The 18,581-nt window shown below is 46.3% G+C and overlaps 1 protein-coding gene across 1 annotated transcript in view; it reads left to right on the plus strand.

Annotated features, from left to right (window-relative positions):
* The window catches only part of LOC307232940 (ADP-ribosylation factor-like protein 15), a 102,135-nt gene that overhangs the window by 43,549 nt on the left and 40,005 nt on the right, over nucleotides 1-18,581 (plus strand). Inside the window, exon 4 of the mRNA XM_080004154.1 lies at nucleotides 11,230-11,438. Within this exon, the coding sequence (XP_079860280.1) occupies nucleotides 11,230-11,438 (209 nt within the window). The remainder of the gene's footprint in view (nucleotides 1-11,229; nucleotides 11,439-18,581) is intronic.

Here is an 18,581-nt window from a genome sequence, read left to right on the forward strand (position 1 = left end):
TTTTTTGTTTTTTTCCCCTCTCAAACAAGCCGCACGCTGGTCTAAGAAAAGGACATGTTTCCTGGAAGTGAGGCGCTTGCCGAGGAAGCCGTCTGAGCTTTAATAAGCATTGATTGAGGATCTCAAGGACCAGATACCGGGGGGGGGGGGGGTGGGTCGCTTGAGCGGAGACGAGGGGCGGATAAATCACCGCGCTCCCCGTTTTACAAGCAACTCGTCCCCGTGCCGCAATTTATGATTTTGTTAGGAGTAAAAGTAATTTATGTTGTTTTTGCGCACACCAGGCGCATGACAGGTGCGGCGCATGTTTTTGAAGGGTGGCCCGGCCTACAACCCCAAAAGATCCAAAGCACGCACGCACGCACGCACACACACACACACAAAGAGGCACCGGGGAGACCACCAACGAGGTTGCTACCAAATTTGGACAGAGCGTTTTGGGGAATTCACAATAGGTTTTTTTTTTTTCTGGATCGGGTCAAAGCCTGTCTAGTTTTGTATTATTGTGTGTTGGGGTCCCACGGCCGTGACAGGTTTGATTAAGCAGACGTACTATTCCTCCGCCGCAGCAAAGGATGTTGAAATCTGTTCCCCAAGCCCCCCCCCGCTCCCTTTTTCTTGTAAATACACAGAGGCGAAGAATTCCAGCGATTTACGGTTCCGTTACGGACGAGCGGGTGGTGGTAAAAACCAGCGCGCTGTGTTTTGACGCCTCTTCCTCGCCGTCACTTTGTTAAGGCTCCGTTATTTGGGGGCTGGGGTTCGGTCCGGGGTGTTAAATGTGTTGTTTGATGCGCGGCCACGGAGTCTCAGTCGGCTCATACCAGAGATATCACACCGGCTCCCCTGTGTCCCGCCGCTCCTCTTTTGACAGGTAAAGTTTCAAGTTCAGGAGAAGCTCCTGGGTTCAATTCCCACCTGGGGCGCTGTTGGCACCGTGCTCCGGGCGGGTTGTTGCCCAAATAGGAGCCTTTCTGTGCGGAGTTTGCATGTTCTCCCCGTGCTCACATGGGGTTTCCTCCACCTAACGGCAGTAAGGACCCCCACCAAAAACATGCACACATACTCGTCTGACCAGCGATGGACACTTGGTACCAGCTCCCCGGGCGCGTCCACGAATGCTGCCTACTGCTCCGGGCTGCCCCCCCCCCCCCGGAGGAAGGACAAGCCGTGTGTGTGTGTGTGTGTGTGTCTGTGTCTGTGTGTGTGTGTGTGTGTGTGTGTGTGTGTGTGTGTGTGTCTCGCGTGACAATTAAAGATTCCTCTTCCTCTTCTTCCTCCGTCTTCCCAACCTAAAAACCGCCTCCTTGTTTAGCTTGGCGGTCCAGCGTCCCCTTTCCTCCCCCGCTTGCCCACGCCCCCTCCCCTCCGCCCCGGAAAGCGAGCCAAACACGCGCCGGCTCTGGTTTCCTGCCCCCCGTGTACGCCGTCAGCAATGCAGAAAGTGATGCACGCGTGACGCACCGGGCGCCGGTGTGTGTGTCCCCCCCCCCGGCTCCTGAAACTTTTAACACGCCACCTTTCGCGGCTTGTTTTCTTCACTCGACCTTCACTAAAGGCGCGGGGGAAGCGGCGCGTGTCCAGGGGAGCGCGAGGGGAATGGAGCGCTTCCCGTTTAGATCCCCTCTCCCTCCTCGCTCCAAAGGTGAACCGGATACGAAAGAGCCGTTTATTTATTTATTTGTTTGTTTGTTTATTCCCGCCCCCCCCTCCTACGTCGCAACGCTTTGTCGCACTTATAAATATTCAAGCGCCAGAGGTCAGCGAGAATATTCCCCGAGCAGGAAGTCTTCAAGCGCCATTAACTGAGGTTGTTGATCTCGGTGTTCTACGCAATAGGTTTGATGAGTGTGCAGCTGGTCCCGTCAATGTCGAGTCCCATTCAGACCGGTGTGCATTGAATCGACCGGAATTACGGTAAAGCATTGTGTTTTTTTGTTTTTTTTTCCCAAACTTTTTTTGTTTTGTTTTTTTTCCCAGAAGACCCACTTTTTAAAAATGATGATGATAACTTTTTAACTTGATTTGATAACCGTGACCGTGCTTCGTCGGTCGATTCCCTTTAAAAGACTAAAACGAGGAATTCTGCAACATAATAAGGGTGGCCGAACCAAAAGCTCCTGCAGCCCGCGGACTTGGGAATGGGAGCGTTATTGGCACGAAAGAAAGCATGAATAAAAGACTTGATCAAAAGAAAGAGAAGAGACGGGCTTCAGGGCAATTTAAGAAAACGCTTCACAATCATTACTTTTGGGGGCCGCGTCGACGCAGGTGTCCGTCCACGCAAATCGCGAGCGTTCCAAAACAGTAGGTGTTTGGCACCGGATGAATCGCGGCGGTTGGAAGAGAACAACAGGATTTAAACTGCTTTGTCATCCCATCTCTCACTTGTTTCACCCCCGAGGTGATGGGAATGCACCGGAATTTCCGTGAGGTCATTTTATTTTATTTTTTTTGGGCTCATCGCCGGCTGTCCATAATACCGCCCAGCTTGAGGGCCGTCAAAAGGTGAATAAGAGACATTATTGACGCTGTTCCGATCCCGGTCCAACCGAAACCGTTATCCATTCCCCGATGCGGTTCCCTGTGTTGAAGGATCTGGGAGTTGCTGTTCCGATGATTTTCGGTGCCCTGCTGGGTCGGGCCGCGGATGAAACCATGTCGACCAAAGACGTCGGTCGCCCTTGCTCCCTTTCCATGCCTGTACTGGGCTGGCACCACGCGGCGGACAAGGGAGGTGGAGGGAGTTGATGTGCCGCAAGGAAAGGTGGACGTTTAATTTCAACTTGATGTATTACACTCTTTCAGTCTCAGAAGTGACTAAATATCACACGTTTCCGCTTCATATACATACGTTTCTATATATATATATATAAATATACTTTTTTTTTTTTTCTTTCTGATGTTCATTATAACTTAAAGGACAACAGCGAGTAAAACTTGCCGCTAAATCCAAGCCCGTCCCGTGTGCTGTGCTGTTGTGAAGTGGAAGTGTGATCTGTGAGCAGGCCGGTATAGTGGCGAAGAGAAGATCACAGCCGCCATAAGCCAAAAGCAGAATAGAAGTATGCAAAAACAAGCCAGCGGCAAGGCTGACTGCGTTGGCTCAAGAGGAAAACCCACAACTGTTTGCACTTATCCAAGAGCGGGAGGGCGGAGGGGGGCGGGGGGCGGGGGGGGGGGGGGGGGTGGAGATTGGCGGAGGAGAAGGCTGAGGAGCTGTGTCACCTTCAAGCCACCGACATGAGGCAGGATATGAGCTCATGATATCCGGCCGGCTGCTTACCTGCAATCTATTCTGGTTCAGGTCTCGCTCTGTAGCAACTGTCCCTCTTTTATTTATTTTTTTATCTCTTCACTGATGTCTCCGCCCTTTTCTCTCCTTTATTTTTTTGTCTCACGCGGCTTTCATTGAAATTTCTCGAATCTTTGTGTTTTGAATATTTACGGTTATCTGGTAAAAATAGTCTTCCCTTTCGTTCTTGGGACTCTTGGGTAGATGCTGGATTCACTGCCTGTTGTAATTAGGAGGATATTTTATTACGATACATTGACCATGATACACCAAAATAGCCAAATATTGCCAAGGAGCAAGTCTTGGCAAATGATGTGAGACAGCCACTTCTGTATTGTGGATTATTGTAATAGCATAGTTAAAAGTCATTGGAAAAGAAAAATCTTCCCCTTATCTAAATGAACGGGAAATGCGTCCTTAAAGGCATCACATGCAGCTTAAAGGTGCTTTAGTACTAATTAGTCCAAGCCTTCCTGATTTGACCGTCTCTCCTGTATCAGAGTCTCTCGCGCCAATGCAACTGATAGTGTTCAAACCTCTCACTCTGCCCAGCAACACTGTCACACCGGGCCGCATAGCGTACACGAGCCAAATGAAGGGAAGGCTTTTCCTACGCGGCGTTGCTTAATAGACCTTAAAGCCTCTGTGTCCGGCGGTCGGAGCCCGGCCACATGAAGAGACGTCCTGACAAGCTCTCTGTACCTATCAGGTGCCGGCCGTGGGATTAAGAGGACAACGGGGCGCCCAGGGGAACGCAGGAAGGCATCCATTACCGGTGTGCGTGTGTGCGTGCGTGTGTGCGTGCGCACGTGTGCATGTGTGAGCGTGAGCGGTGACACTGACGACTGGACGAGCTGCTTCACCGCGTGCGTTCACGCCGACTCGATGAGGGCTGATGAGGCCGTGGTCATAACGAGTGGCGCTCCGCTCGTGCCCTAGTGTCCCGCCAGCGGTAAAGAATAGTTCCGAGTTCCCCTTTTTCGAAGGAGACGTGCGCTGCGGGTATGCGTCATGATCAATAACCATCGATTTGTCATGAGTCAGTCATGAATAAATAAGTTGAATAAATATACACAATGTTCTTCGCCAAAAAAAGAAAAGTTATCCAAGTAAATGGTTTGTTTACTTTATGTGTGTGTGTGTGTGTGTGTGTGTGTGTGTGTGTGTGTGTGTATGTATGAGGTATATCTGAGTAAACTACATGTGTTGTGTGTCATCATAATAGATCTCAGGTGAGGTAACGTGCGCAAACTTGTGCGTTTGTGTAAATTTGGATAAGTGAGCGTGCGTGCCTGTGTATACAGGATTGTGGAGCCCATGTAATCTTTCGCTGGCCCTTAACATACACACACACACACGCACGCACGCACACGAGGCACACCGGGGGAAAGCTACGCAACAACCATGGCAGTCCACTCTGACCACCAACAGACAAAGGGAAATATTTGAGCACATCTCCCCGGGACAAAACCACTACATTGTAGTCATCGCAGGGCCAATGTGGTTTGTATTACTATCAAATGGGACCACAATGTGGTTTGCTTTGCCCAGCGGGGAAGCTGTTCCTCTCACTATAGGAAGAGGCCCAAGACTGAAATTTAAATCATTTGTAAATTGTCGTTTGGGCTCAAAACTGACGGTGCCGGGCTGACAGACTATTCTGATTTAGAGTTCTGAGAGCTTTTTGAAGAGACAGCTGTGTAACTGATCCATATGAGGCCTTATTCCCCAAATTATATTGCCGTACATGTCTTACTTTTATTATATCAAGTCAAATGTGTGTCCCAAGCTTTACAAGGATGTCTAATTTGGATGTGAAACGCGAGGCAAATGGACCTTTTTATAATTATAATTAAAAAAAATTAAAATCCACGACATTTTGTGGGACTGCGGCTGCCGAGTAACATGAAGCCGCCACAGGCTGCTCTGTTCTCTGTCGTTCCGAGATGGTGAAACTGTTCAAATCTCCGACGGCACAGGGAGAAAAGTTCCACTTTTGTTTTCTCAAAGGTAAGCCTTCTTCCGATGAATTGATTTTCTTCTCTTTTTTTCTTGGACACTTGAGGCGGCGAGGACAATGCGAAGGTGCCCTTTTTTTGGCGAATGTTCGCCCACATCGACAGTTTACTGACCGTGACCAGCCGCGATGATCCATCAAATTGCCTGACAAGTGCATTTTGGACAGGAAAGGTGGAGCCCGTCACCAACAATCAGCATCTATAGGAACGCGTGCATAATGCATATATAGACTAACAATGCAGGAAATTAGATCAACCGTAGATAAGTAGATTAACCGCCACTTTCCCATATTTGGCTCACTAGTTTAATGTTAACTTTGTGTTGATAGATAGATGTGTATTGTGTGTCATTTAGACTTTTTGAGTTATATCTCTTTCTTGACTGCACTGTTTTTTGCTGCTTTAACACCTGAATTTCCCTCCAGGGATTAAGGAATTAGGTATTATATTATCTCATATTTTTAATGACCGTTTCTTATAATGTGACATCCAAATAAATAGGGAAAATATAGAATATCGAATGTTTTTTATTTATTTTTCTACAAAATAACCTTACGGACGGTCTTGGCAGTTAGCATAATTGTACGCTTGGTAAAGCACTCTGTTAATCCTGTGACTAAATGAGCAGAGCCCAAGCATGTTTGGGGGCCGGGCCCCGCACAGGGCCTGTTTACGTGGAAACAGACACTGCGGCCTGACGGATGTGTCCACAGCTCAAGTGTTTTCCACCACGCTCCAGCTCCAGCGCCTTCCTCAATGAAGTAACCTTCATTAGGAGAGGCCTCCCTCACTCCCACTCAAGTCCCCGGCTCTCCCTCTCATCCTTGCATTGTAACTCCGCCACCGATGAGGTTGGGGCAAAACACACTGTCTGTTTTCGGTTAGGGAGACTTCAAAGCAGTTTGCTTTGACTGTAGTTCAACTTTCAAGAGTGCAGGGGAAAAAAAAAATAAAAAAAAGAGCCGGTTATCAACATGTTTGCATTTTGTTCAAGGTAAGAGTTTTGTTTTGTTTTGTTTTGTTTTTGGGTTGGTTTTGGAGTGGGTGCACGCAGAGCAGACAGACATACATGAATGCACACACCCCCCCCCCCCCCCCCCCCCCCCCGTCCCCCACCACCACCAGCCAACCATGAATCTGAAACCATACGAGCGTCAATGTCCTACAGCAAATACAATTGAGCTCAACAGTAGCCTAATGCCGACCAAATGTCGGCGCTCGGCGTTTAGTTCCAAAATATGCCATTTTTGAAATATAGCTCATCAAAGGCTGCTTTAATTGATGGCTACAATCTAAAGCACGAGTTGTCAAACAAAGGGGAAAGAGGACAAAAGCTCAAAGATGGCTATCGTCTTTTCATTTCTACTGTGTAATTGGTGGCCTAAGTTTTGCCAGATGTACCTCCCTGTTTGTTTTTGTGTGTTAGCTCAAAGGCGCCAGGTGATACATCTTTAGTGTAGGGCTGTGTACCGCAAAGGAACCCAGCGATAGGATATGTATCTCGGTGCCGGGGGTCAGAGGTCAATGTATCGCAATGTGTTGCAGTACTAACGACAGTGAGATGTTGCTGTCATAAATGTATATGTGTTATGTATATGTCTCTTCGATCAATATACATTAAAGCTATAATACACCAAAACATACCATACTGAATGACAATATTCCTGCATTACTGTACACAAGACAATAATTAACGCCTCTTACTACCAATACGATCCAGATATTACAGATCAATAGTGTTATTTTGAGAATTGATCGTTTTGGAAAAAGGGAATTATGATTCTTAATTGTACAAATATCTTCTAGTTCCTTTATTTGAGCAACTTTATATTTGTTGTTTTGGATAGTTCTCTTGATTCTATTGTTTCCCCCTCTGGGACTAATTAAGTCCACTCTGTATATTTTATCGACCTAATATGGCGTTTGTGTGACTACAAAACGCTCATTCATGACATTTCTGATGTCACTTCCTCACAACAACAGCATGTTATCACTCGGCCCAGGAGGGTTCGGCCAGTAATTGCGACAAGTACTTTTTGTATCCTAAACCATCCAAATTAACTGTGTGTGTGTGTGTGTGTGTGTGTGTGTGTGTGTGTGTGTGTGTGTGTGTGTGTGTGTGTGTGTGTGTGTGTGTGTGTGTGTGTGTGTGTGTGTGTGTGACTTCATATTTAACAATAGGTCTGTGACTAATAATGCTTGAAAAATTGCATGTGGGTTTTTTGGTATTTGGTATTGCCCAAATATATAAAGTGTTTCGATTTATGGTAAAATAAAAATACAATAAAAATGAAACCGCCCCGCTCTACGAGCTGACATGATGTCTACTTCTCTCATACCAATAGGTGGCAGAAGTTGTCAGTGAGATTAGTGGAACATAAGTGACATTCCACCCAATTTCCAGGCAGAGATGAGAGAAACTTCCCAGGCAATCTCTCAAGTGCCACTTTGTCTGATAACTTTCCACTCCAGTGAGAGGTGTGAGGAGAGCGAGTGGGGGTGGGAGGAAGGAAGGAGAAAGGAAGAGAGGGAGGGAGGGAGGGAGGGTAAATGTCACTGGAAGCATTGCGTGATGTTTGAACGCTCGCAAGACTCACAGTTCGTCACGGCCTGGCTGTTACCTTGCTATGAGCAACAATAACAAAAACAACAACACTTGACAGGCTTGCACATGCGGGGAACACGCCAAGCCGACATGTGTAATAATAGCTAAGCAATAAATAATTTGTTCATAGGCAAGCGCCCGTCCATGGGCCTCTTTTCCGCCTCCGCCGGCTGGCTCGATCGGGGTGATCAGACCGTAATGGGCTGTTCTTCCACTCTGCATCATGTTTTAGACGTCTACTTCCATTTTGTTCCGTTTTCACTTTTTTTGTTGTTGTGTGTGATGGGAGCTGCTGTAACGCCTTAGTTTCCCCTTGGGGATCAATAAAGTATCTATTCAGCTATCCATCCATCTCTCCATCCATCCATCTCTCTATATATCCATCCATATCTCCATCCATGCATCCATCCATCCATCCATCCACCATCCATCCATCCATCCATCCACCATCCATCCATCCACCTCTCTATCCATTCATGCATCCATCCATCCATCCATCTCTCATCCATCCATCCATCCATCTCTCCATCTATCCATGCATCCATCTATCCATCGATCCATCTCTCCATCCATTCATCCAGCCATCTGAATCCATGCACATGGTGACCCTGTATAATAGTTGAAAAAGTAATGCGCTGACCTCTGGATGAGAAACAAGTTACAGAAAAGTAAGAGAGCAAGTTTCGTTAGACGTTATTAATCATAATTAAGATATTGTCAAGGTATTAAATATGTAAATAGAATATGTAAAAAAAAAAGTGATTGATATAACCAGGTCTCATGGATGCGGGCGGGGACATGTGTATAGTTAATATATATCACCTGTTCACCTGCATGGCGGCTGGTAGAAAGGGAGAGTGGAGTAGGTCGGCGTATTTTTTCGGTGAGACTTCTGTTTTTGTCTATGATGGTGCTGTGATCATTTTGAGCATATTTTCTGCACGTTATACAAAGTCGATTTCTTTCATTATTAGAAGTTTGTGATACGTAAAGGTTTTGATCCCTGCGAACCTCTTTTGGTAGCGCGTCAGACAGTCCGGGCACAAAGCCCTGACGTCATTCCCTCAGCGACCTTTTTTTACTTTGTTTCCAGTCCCCGCTACATTTTTTTAGATTAAAAAGCATGAATGTGTGTGATTAGATATCCCATCCGTTGAGCGACATTGGTTTTTATTGTCAGTGAAACATGATCTGTGGTCCCGCGAAAATCAGCTGAAATTAAGAATCGCTATCTCATTGACCTTTTTTTTTTTTTTTTTTTTGGCTCCAAGAAGTAAGGCGGAAATATGGAGGAAATATTGTGCTGAACAAAAATAAAAAAAGCATTAAAGGGTTGCGTCACAATGACATTTAATAATTTTATTTAAAACACATTTATGCGAAGGCTTGTCAAAAATGAAAAACAGCCGCCCCGATGGAAACCACACAACAGAGTAAGAATACATTTTTACCAATTAACAATTCATGAGAAGAATTTTCTGTGTAGTAGTGTTTCTCAAAAATGCCTTAACCACCGTAAGACCTAAAAGCAAGGCAATGGGCCCAGTTTATGCATAGTTTGATCCTAATGGTGTGGAGTCTGGTCCTGGCATGGAGTGGCTTTCACTGAGTTCCTGGAGACGTCGAGTGATGCCAGGCTTACCCCCAGTGTTTTCATGTTGGGTGAACTCCCCGGCTGTTGCTCACTTTGTGGAGCTGAGTGCAGCTGGACCTTTCCACTTGCGTCCTCTAGAACGGTTGATTGCAATAGGTGAGCCGTGTGGCGGTGTGGAGGGTGCAGACATCTTTTTTCTGGCTTCTCTGGCGGCTACGGCCGGGAATTGATGCGGGTGAGAGTTTTGTGGCAAATGGAAACCTTCCACCGCTGCTCGGTGCAATTATTGAAAGACCCACTATAGTCGAACCTGGCACGACAGAATAGGAGAGGACATCTGAGGGTTTAGCCAGAAAAGGTAAGATGGCCTATGGCCTCATTCCTTGAACTCGGGTCGGTGTGTGTGTGTTGCAATTGCGCCGCTTGTGAAACCGAAATGGCGTTGCGTTGAGAACGACATTGTGAAACGTTCATGATTACGGCTTATTGTTCAAGTTCTGTGTCATCGGTGTGGCACGGGAAGGGAACATGAATAAAAATAATTTGGGTTGTGCTGAGGAATTACTCCTTATCACTCACCAGGTGATGAGGTAACCTACCAATAAGAACATTTGGCAAAGAGTTTTTATTGTGTCTAAAAATGGAACAGCCTGCAGCCTGCGTCGGCATTCGTCAGCATTCTTGATCGCCCATTGTGAAAAATGATGAATGAGGTGAGTTTGCTTAAGCCACCAACTGGCAGTTGTTAGTGACCTTGAGAATTGGAATAGCGGTATTGGCGCAACAGGCTCCATGAAACCTGAGTAAACCCTCCCAAAGCTGTTAGCTGTTAGGTCTTGGCGCTTGGCCACAACTTTTGTCTGTAATTTCTACAAGCATGATAAAATAGTATGACGAATATGAATAAATCTCCACCCCAACAGCATGTTTGTACCATTATAGCTGTCACAATTATTTGAGCGGACCGCGTTATATATTACAATCGTATGTTTTCATTAAAAAAAACTTTTTTTTTGGAAACAACGATAGAAATGTGAATTAGGTGCGTTTTCATCAGTTGGGCTGAGGTAAATTAACCGTCGGCCTGAATTTTTATCGTTCATTGTCAATAGGTAGAAAATGTGATGTGAGGCGCATACACTGAATGAAAAAAAATAAAATAAATTATTCCATTTGAAAGGACGGAAGCACCAGCGCCATATCATTCCAATTTGACAAAACCTGAAGATAGAGACAATATTGAAAACCCAAAAATGTGAGCTCTCATCAGGAAAATGGTGAGGGGGTAACGTAAAATATGTGTGTGTACTAGTAAAAGGGCTAAAAACGTTTTGTTTTTTTTCTTTTCTTTTCTTTTCTCCACCCTGGTATGGTCGTTTAAGGGAGCGCAGGGTTCAAAGATGTTTCTTTCTCTGGGATCTGAAAAAAATAATAATAATCTGCACCCACCACCATTCTGCACCCACCTCCATTCTGCGCCCACTTCCATTCTGCGCCCACCTCCATTCTGCGCCCACCCCCATTCTGCCCCCAGCCCCATTCTGCCCCCAGCCCCATTCTGCCCCCAGCCCCATTCTGCCCCCAGCCCCATTCTGCCCCCAGCCCCATTCTGCGCCCAGCCCCATTCTGCGCCAACCCTCATTCTGCACCCACCTCCATTCTGCACCCACCCCCATTCTGCACCCACCTCGGACTAAACTCGCCCGTCTTGCCGCAGGAGCCGATAACATCAAGAAGTACTGGAGCCGCTACTACCAGGGCTCGCAGGGCGTCGTCTTCGTCCTGGACAGCGCTTCGCCAGATGAGGATCTGGAGGCGGCGCGCAACGAGCTCCACTCGGCCCTGCAGCACCCCCAGCTCTGCACGCTGCCGTTCCTCATCCTCGCCAACCACCAGGACAAGCCCGCCGCGCGGACGCCGAACCAGGTTAGCGGGGACCTTTCCTGGTATGACGCATGATAAATGCGGACGGTTTTGTTGTTGTTGTGCCGCGGCCCTTTTTCCGGACGCCGCTTGTCTACCACCCATTATGATCCAGTCGACTTGGTTAGAAAACGACCGTTCGAGATTGAATTAAACAAAAGAAAGAGATTTGGTTAGTAGGATGATCCAGGTACGCATCAGCACCACATTCACACACTCTCTCTCTCTCGCTCATTTCCACATGAGACCAGTTAACAGGTGTGTTTAAACTGTCACTCAGGCTTTGTTATTTTCAAGCAGATTGATGATGTTTTAGTGTGGTCCCAACACATGTTTTACACGGTCACCGCCGTATTTCCCCCCGATCTTTGGCAGCAGTCGGACTGTTAACAGACTCACGGAGCCAGGCATCGCTGATATCTCTTTCCTCTGAATGAACACATCCGCAAAGTGAAATGGCAGACGGCGTTACCTGGCCAAACCTTCAATGGCCCGTCTCCCAAAACATAGCATTCCATTTTCTTTTCTCTCTCTCTCTCCCTCTCTCTCTCTCTCTCCCTCTCTCTCTCTCTCTTTTTTTTTTTTTTTCTTTTTGCCTTTAAAAATGGCTGGAAAGATTTTCACTTGTACAACGGCAGTTTCTTTTTGTTTTTTTTTTTTAATCAAAGAAATAAGGGGAAAGGAAATCAAGTCTTAATATCTTACAGCCACGAGAGATCAAAAACAAGTTTCACCAAAAAAAAAAACATCTTTAACCCTCAATTTCTTTGTTTCGAGGTGTCTGCCCCAGCGGCGCTACCGTGCAGAGAACCCTCCTCAGCACAGATATGAGAACAATTTATCCTCGATAAGGAACATTTTTTGGCTATTAATAGGCCGGACTCGTGGCTGACAGGGAACCAGTATGGTGAAGTAGCTCCAGTCGTCACCCGGCGACACCGATTTTGGGCTTGCATCGGCACCGTACTGCGGTGAGCGGTATTTTAGCTGTTAATGTACTTTTGACCTGAAAAGTCTGATAAGAATATATTAATGTGTATATTCGCTTTTGCCTCAACGGTTTTGGGCCGCTCTGATAGACAGGCGGTAATTGTTAGGATACAGTGGAAATGTCACCGGTCATGTCACCGCCACCACCCCCCGTAGGACCAAATGAATCACTGCTGCGCAGGCAGGGATACATTTGCAGCGTAACTGAAGTAGTCTGGCTTTACCTCCCTCCCTCCCTCTCTCTCTCTCTCTCTCTCTCTCTCTCTCTCTCTCTCTCTCTCTCTCTCTCTCTCTCTCTCTCTCTCTCTCTCTCTCTCTCTCTCGGCCGTGCATCGCTCTACCTCCCTCCCAGAAGGTGCCTCTTGAAGTCGGATGTTATGGCGAGCAAATTCTGGGCAGCTTTAACTCATGTTTCAAAAAAAAAAATGCCGACCGCCCTGCACGCACGCGCGGGGGTAATGGTTTTATTCTTGCTGAAGCACAACTACGACGGTAGAGCCGTAGAAGTGTCCAATGTCGGGTCAAACCCACCAAAACGTGGCCTTCGCGCCGTGGGACTGCAGGGACTTCACACTCGATGAAAGCAAGGGAGCGCTCCGCCCCGACCGTGATCATTAACCCACGGTGAAAATCACCGGAATTAATCCCCCAGAACTCTCACCAGTTTCTATTAGTGTCAGTCGATTTCATCCATGCGATGCAAAGCGTGCTGCAATGGAAAGGGCGACTGCTTGCTTTGAGCTTGATAACGCAGATTATTTTGTTTCAACTCGTGCACAACAGCTAATTCTGATCGCCCCACAAGCCGCTGGCCTGAGCAGGGGCCGTGCTCTGCCGTAGTATTAAACTTGTGTCAGTCTGCGGGTGGTGTCAGCTTTCTCTAGCTGTTTGCAAACAACTCTTGACACGTGAGACTGGCTTATAGTGATGGGTCAGACTGATGTGTCCGAGGGGCCCTTATGGCAACGCCCTGGTGAGGGCAATTTCAGTTCATCCTGGATGACCGCACTGGAGGGATTTAGTCTGTGGCTTGCTCTTTACTGATGCAGGTGCTTAGGTGCACCTCCTCACCCGCCTTTCTTCCTACAAGCAGTGATTTCAGTTATGTATGTCAGCTGGTGCTTAAATATGAGCCGTTATCTTCTACTTTCAATCTGTTGACGGCGAGCAAACATGCTGGGCAAAGATTATTTCAATAAGACACTGTAGGAGATCGGTAAATACACTTTTGGACCAAAGGTCACTTGATTTTGCTTTATAAGCCACACCCCTAAAATCAAACCCGATAATGGATTGTAATAATTTACTCTCAAAAATTGCATCAGTGGTTTGTGTAGAAATTGGTTTAGGCAGATTGGAAAGAGTATTCAAGGCATTAGGAGTATTTTGGTGGTATTAGTGACATACGTTGGACAAACGTTACAGTGGTAGTGTTTCCAGCTCCGTTACCTCAACTCTCTGGTGGAGCGTGAATTTGAATTGTAAAGTAAGAATAGTTCAACACAAAAGATGTTTGTATGATCTAGCAATAAGGTTAAATATTATTTACCTTACATGGTAATCTATATGTCCTATCAGATTTAGCAGGGAATCAGAGTTGGTGGCGTGCATTCTAAACAATTGGAATGATCTTATGGAAATTGTCATTTATCTATGACACTGTCATTTACTAATGACGTTTACTTAGACAAAGATACATAGATCAGCCACAACATTAAAACCACCGCTAATAACCACTAATATTGTGTAGCTCCCCCTCGTGCCACCAAAACAGCTCTGACCCCTGGAGGCATGGACTCCACAAGACCTCTGAAGGTGTCCTGTTGTATCTGGCACCAAGACGTTAGCAGCAGATCCTTTAAGTCCTTGAAGCTGTGAGGTGGGGCCCCCATGGATCAGGCTTGTTGTTCCAGCACATCCCACTGATGCTCCATGGATTCGGACCCTAACCCCGGCCCTCCACATGATGTAGAAGTAAACATGATTCATCAGACCAGGCCACCTTCTTCCATTGCTCCATGGTCCAGTTCTGATGCTCACGTGCCCATTGTAGGCGCTTTCAGTGGTGGACAGGGGTCAGCATGGACACTCTGACCGGTCTGTGGCTACACAGCCTCATAAGCACCAAGCTGTGATGCACTGTGTGTTCTGACACCTTTCTATCATAGCAGCATCAACTTTTTCACCAATTAGTGCCACAGTAGCTCTTCTGTGGGATCGAACCAGACGGTCTATTCTTCGCTCCACACGTGCATCAATGAGCCTTGGGCGCCCATGACTTTGTCTCCAGTTCACCGGTTGTCCTTCCTTGGACCACTTTTGGTAGGTACTAACCTCTGCATACCGGGAACACTCCACAAGACCTGTCGTTTTGGAGATGTTCTGACCCAGTTGTCCAGCCATCACAATTTGGCCCTTGTCAAAGTGGCTCAGATCCTTTCGCCCATTTTTCCTGCTCCCAGGGTCGCATCGCGTTGCCAGATGATTTTCTGAAGATGCATAAAAATAAGGAAAATGTGCACAATGAAGAACTTTTCACAAGGCTACACATGAGGCTACATTTGAGAGAAAGAAACAGAGCGCCTGTGCGTGTGCACGGCTTCACGGAGCGTTCTCTCTCTCTCACTCAAGAGGAGACACTTTTCTGTCAGGGAATAAATGTCAATATGATAGAAATGTATATATTTAAATTTGCAAGCTTAAATTTGTCAAAATGCAGGACTGTCCTTCACAAATCAGGACGCTTGGTCACCCTAAGGACAAACGTTGCACAAACAAACAACACTATTTTCGGGGGCCATGATGATGGGGTGGAAAGTAACATAACAGCTTGTGAACTATCATGTTAAATATATCAAAGAACATAGCGGCACAAATTATAATTTTTTACGACACAAATCAGCACAAACGCAGCACGAATGGCAATTATTTTATTCAAATGCTAATCACTTGGGGTGCCAACTACACAGAGGTTTGTACATGTGCTGAACTATGCTGTTTTTAGATCAAACATTGACGAGTCGTAATGACGGGGTTGCGTGACTTTTTTTTCCAGGGGTCACCAGCCAAAGCGTTTGAGAACCCCTGATCTTTACTCCTGTCCCTCTGCACCGAAAACCCAGTAACACCCTCTAGCATCCAGCATTTGTCACCAGTGGGAAAGGAAAAACCCGGGTCTCGGTCCCGGGTCAAATGGCCCTGCAATAGACTTGGGTTTAAATTGGCTCCACCTCAGATGGGCTCTGATGTGAACAGGACACCCGGGTCGACCCTCTAATCTTGGCCCCTTTACCAGCACGATGGGAAGCGCATTGAAATTCCGGACGCTGCCCATAAACGGACAGGAATATCCCTGTATCATTCTATTATTTCATATCCCATTTAGAATCCAAAATCTAAATCAGAAGTTATTGACTTTTTTCCCCGCATGGGGGACCATGAAACGTTTTGAGTGTGGAGATCGCACCGTGGGGACCACAGTGGAGAGCCCCCACGCTCCCTGCAGGGTCTGAGTCACTCCAGCATCGCCCCAAGGCGGTCCCAACTCCCCCGCGCCAAAGGACCGGTGCACGCACGGAAAGCATCTGGTGCTCCATGCTGCTCCTACTGTAGTGTCGGGTCGTTCTTAAACGGCCCCAAAAACTTGTTTTTTTTCAAGTTTTACAATTTTATGCCGTTGTTCATTTAAGTTGCTGTCTCCTCTCCTGTTTGATTCCAAATTACACTGGCACCATGACATGCCCCTTTTCCCAGGTGTTAATGACATTGAATGTGACGCACCAGGAAAAAAACAGCATTTCTCCTGGCAATGGGAAAGGTGTCAATCGGCTATTTTTAGCAAGTTGACCCGGGTTTTTTTAAACCTGGGTTTTTTAAACCCGGGTCAACCCGTTAATTTGAGTGTGAAAACAGTACTCGAGTACCATCAGGAATGTATCTGCAGGAATACAGGCATTGTGATGAATTTATGAAGATATGTCTTTCAGATACTCGTCAAAATGACTCGTTTTCAACCCGTTATAATTGAGAATTGGTATCCTGGACAAGGTCTACATTACCAACATATAAAATGTATTGTATCACTCATTCATTTAGGTAATCTAGTGAATGTACCTGCTCTTTGAATGATTTCGCTCATTGTTGATGAGCAGTTCTTCTTCCTCTGTTAAATGATTTTACTGAAGATACAAGATCTCGTATTTAATGCTATGCATATTGATATGTGCTCAGCCCCTAAAGAGGACTTTCCCCCCCATTTATTTCTTTGCTTTTTTTAAGCACTGAAGCTATTAAAGTGGCTATTTGAAAATGTTGCCGTCACAATGTTGAAAAAGTACTATGTAGTATTAGTCCACAATGTGTAAATCTCACTGTGAGAGAATGAAAAGTAGGTTAGCATATTTAATGTGAGCCATCGCACAAAGCGGCGAGTCCGCCTATCGCTTCCAAAGCCGTGGCGCTGCTCTCCCCTAAAGAGCCTTTCCAAACTCCCACACAAATGGCGAGGAAGAGCGCAGGCATCAGACATATCCCATGTGCCCATGTACAGCCCTGTCCTGACATGCAGGACTCAAATAATCAAATCCTTTAAAGGCCACATATAAGACACTACACGCAGCGCGGATGCTGTGTATCTGTTCATTATTTATTAGAATTTCCATTAGCGTTTACTTTAGCGAACATGAGTCATTCTCATGGTCAGTGCACAGAGCTGTTCAGACGTTTTGGGCGAGCTTAGCCACTTCCCTGGAGCCTTTGCTGCAGAGAGGCCCACCTGACACTGTTCACCGGGTCATCACCACAGTTCGGAAGTAACAGATTAATGTGCAATTCATGTGAGAAATGGAACTGGCTTCATGTCTGCTTTACACATTTTTTTTTTTTTTTTAATTTGTTTGAAGGATTTCATGATCATCTGCTTTTTCCACATTTCCAAACAGTCATGTTGGCAGCGCACGTTGGATTAATCCACTATTTTTTCAAGCCTCTAAAGAAAATATTATTGTTATTCTGATAACATTTAGCACCACTCTAACCTGTGTCATGTCTCGAGAAACCTCTGTCAGCCATGAAACTCCAAGAAGAAAGAAATGAAAACCCGGTGGGGGAAAAAAAAATAAAAAATGATATGATCGCTGGAAACGAAATCATTGCCTAATCCCATTTTAAACTGCCAAATTGTTTTCTGAAGTATTAATCAGAGGGGCGATTTCAAATGAAAACAAAAGGAATTTGACTTTTTTCACTACCTGGGGAGGCGTGCAATAAATGATGACAGCGAGGCTCCTTCTTCCAGTCCGCTGCCTTGAAGGCTATTTACGCCGTGCTAGGATCACCCGAGAACCTCATGAAATTGATGATTCGCCCTGGCCCCCGCGTCGTCTGGAGCTGCACTCGGAGCGGCTGATGTTTTGTCGGGGTGTCCTGCGGTTGAACCTAACACTCCCCCGAATTTGACCCTCATGATGTGCGTGTTTAACATGTCCTAACATGTCTAGTGTGCTCGAATGTCTTTCGGCACCTCGGGGGCATTCATAACAACAGCAGATGCCTGGTCTAAAAATAAAGTTTAAATAATATATGTAAATCTAAAGTAGCGACGGCAGGTTTTAGGTTTGATCCTTGAGTTACAGTACCCCCAGCCGGGCGGCGGAACATAGGTCTTCCCCAATCTATGGATTTAGAAACGCGATAATCTTTGTAGAGAGGTGATAAACATCGTATGTGTGAGTGTGAATTGGTGTGGGACGAATAAGAAACTTGTAATAATTAAAGAATTATGCTTCTTTGATTGAAGGTTATGTCGTGAAACTGGAAATGACCGCGGTGCAAAAGCACCGAGGTCCGACTCAACAACATGTGGCGCGTTGTGAGAGCATGCGGAGCCCTACTTCCAAAGAAAACCTCTGATCTCCGCATTACTGTTCCCTCACCGCTTGACCTCGTCCGTTCTAAATTATCAGAGAACTTAAAAAATATATATATATATATATTTTTTTTTTTTCCTCAACGATGTTGCCGCGTCGCGGGGTCAGGCGCACGTCGGCGGCGTGGGTCGAAGAACGCCGCCCCCCGACTACGCGAGCCACCGGCCGTCACTGACATGGAACGGCAGAAGCTCATCTGGAATCCAAAGGGGGTGTTGACGCTAAATGT

Source organism: Zeus faber (assembly GCF_960531495.2).
Source record: "Zeus faber genome assembly, chromosome: 7".
Lineage (NCBI taxonomy): Eukaryota > Metazoa > Chordata > Actinopteri > Zeiformes > Zeidae > Zeus > Zeus faber.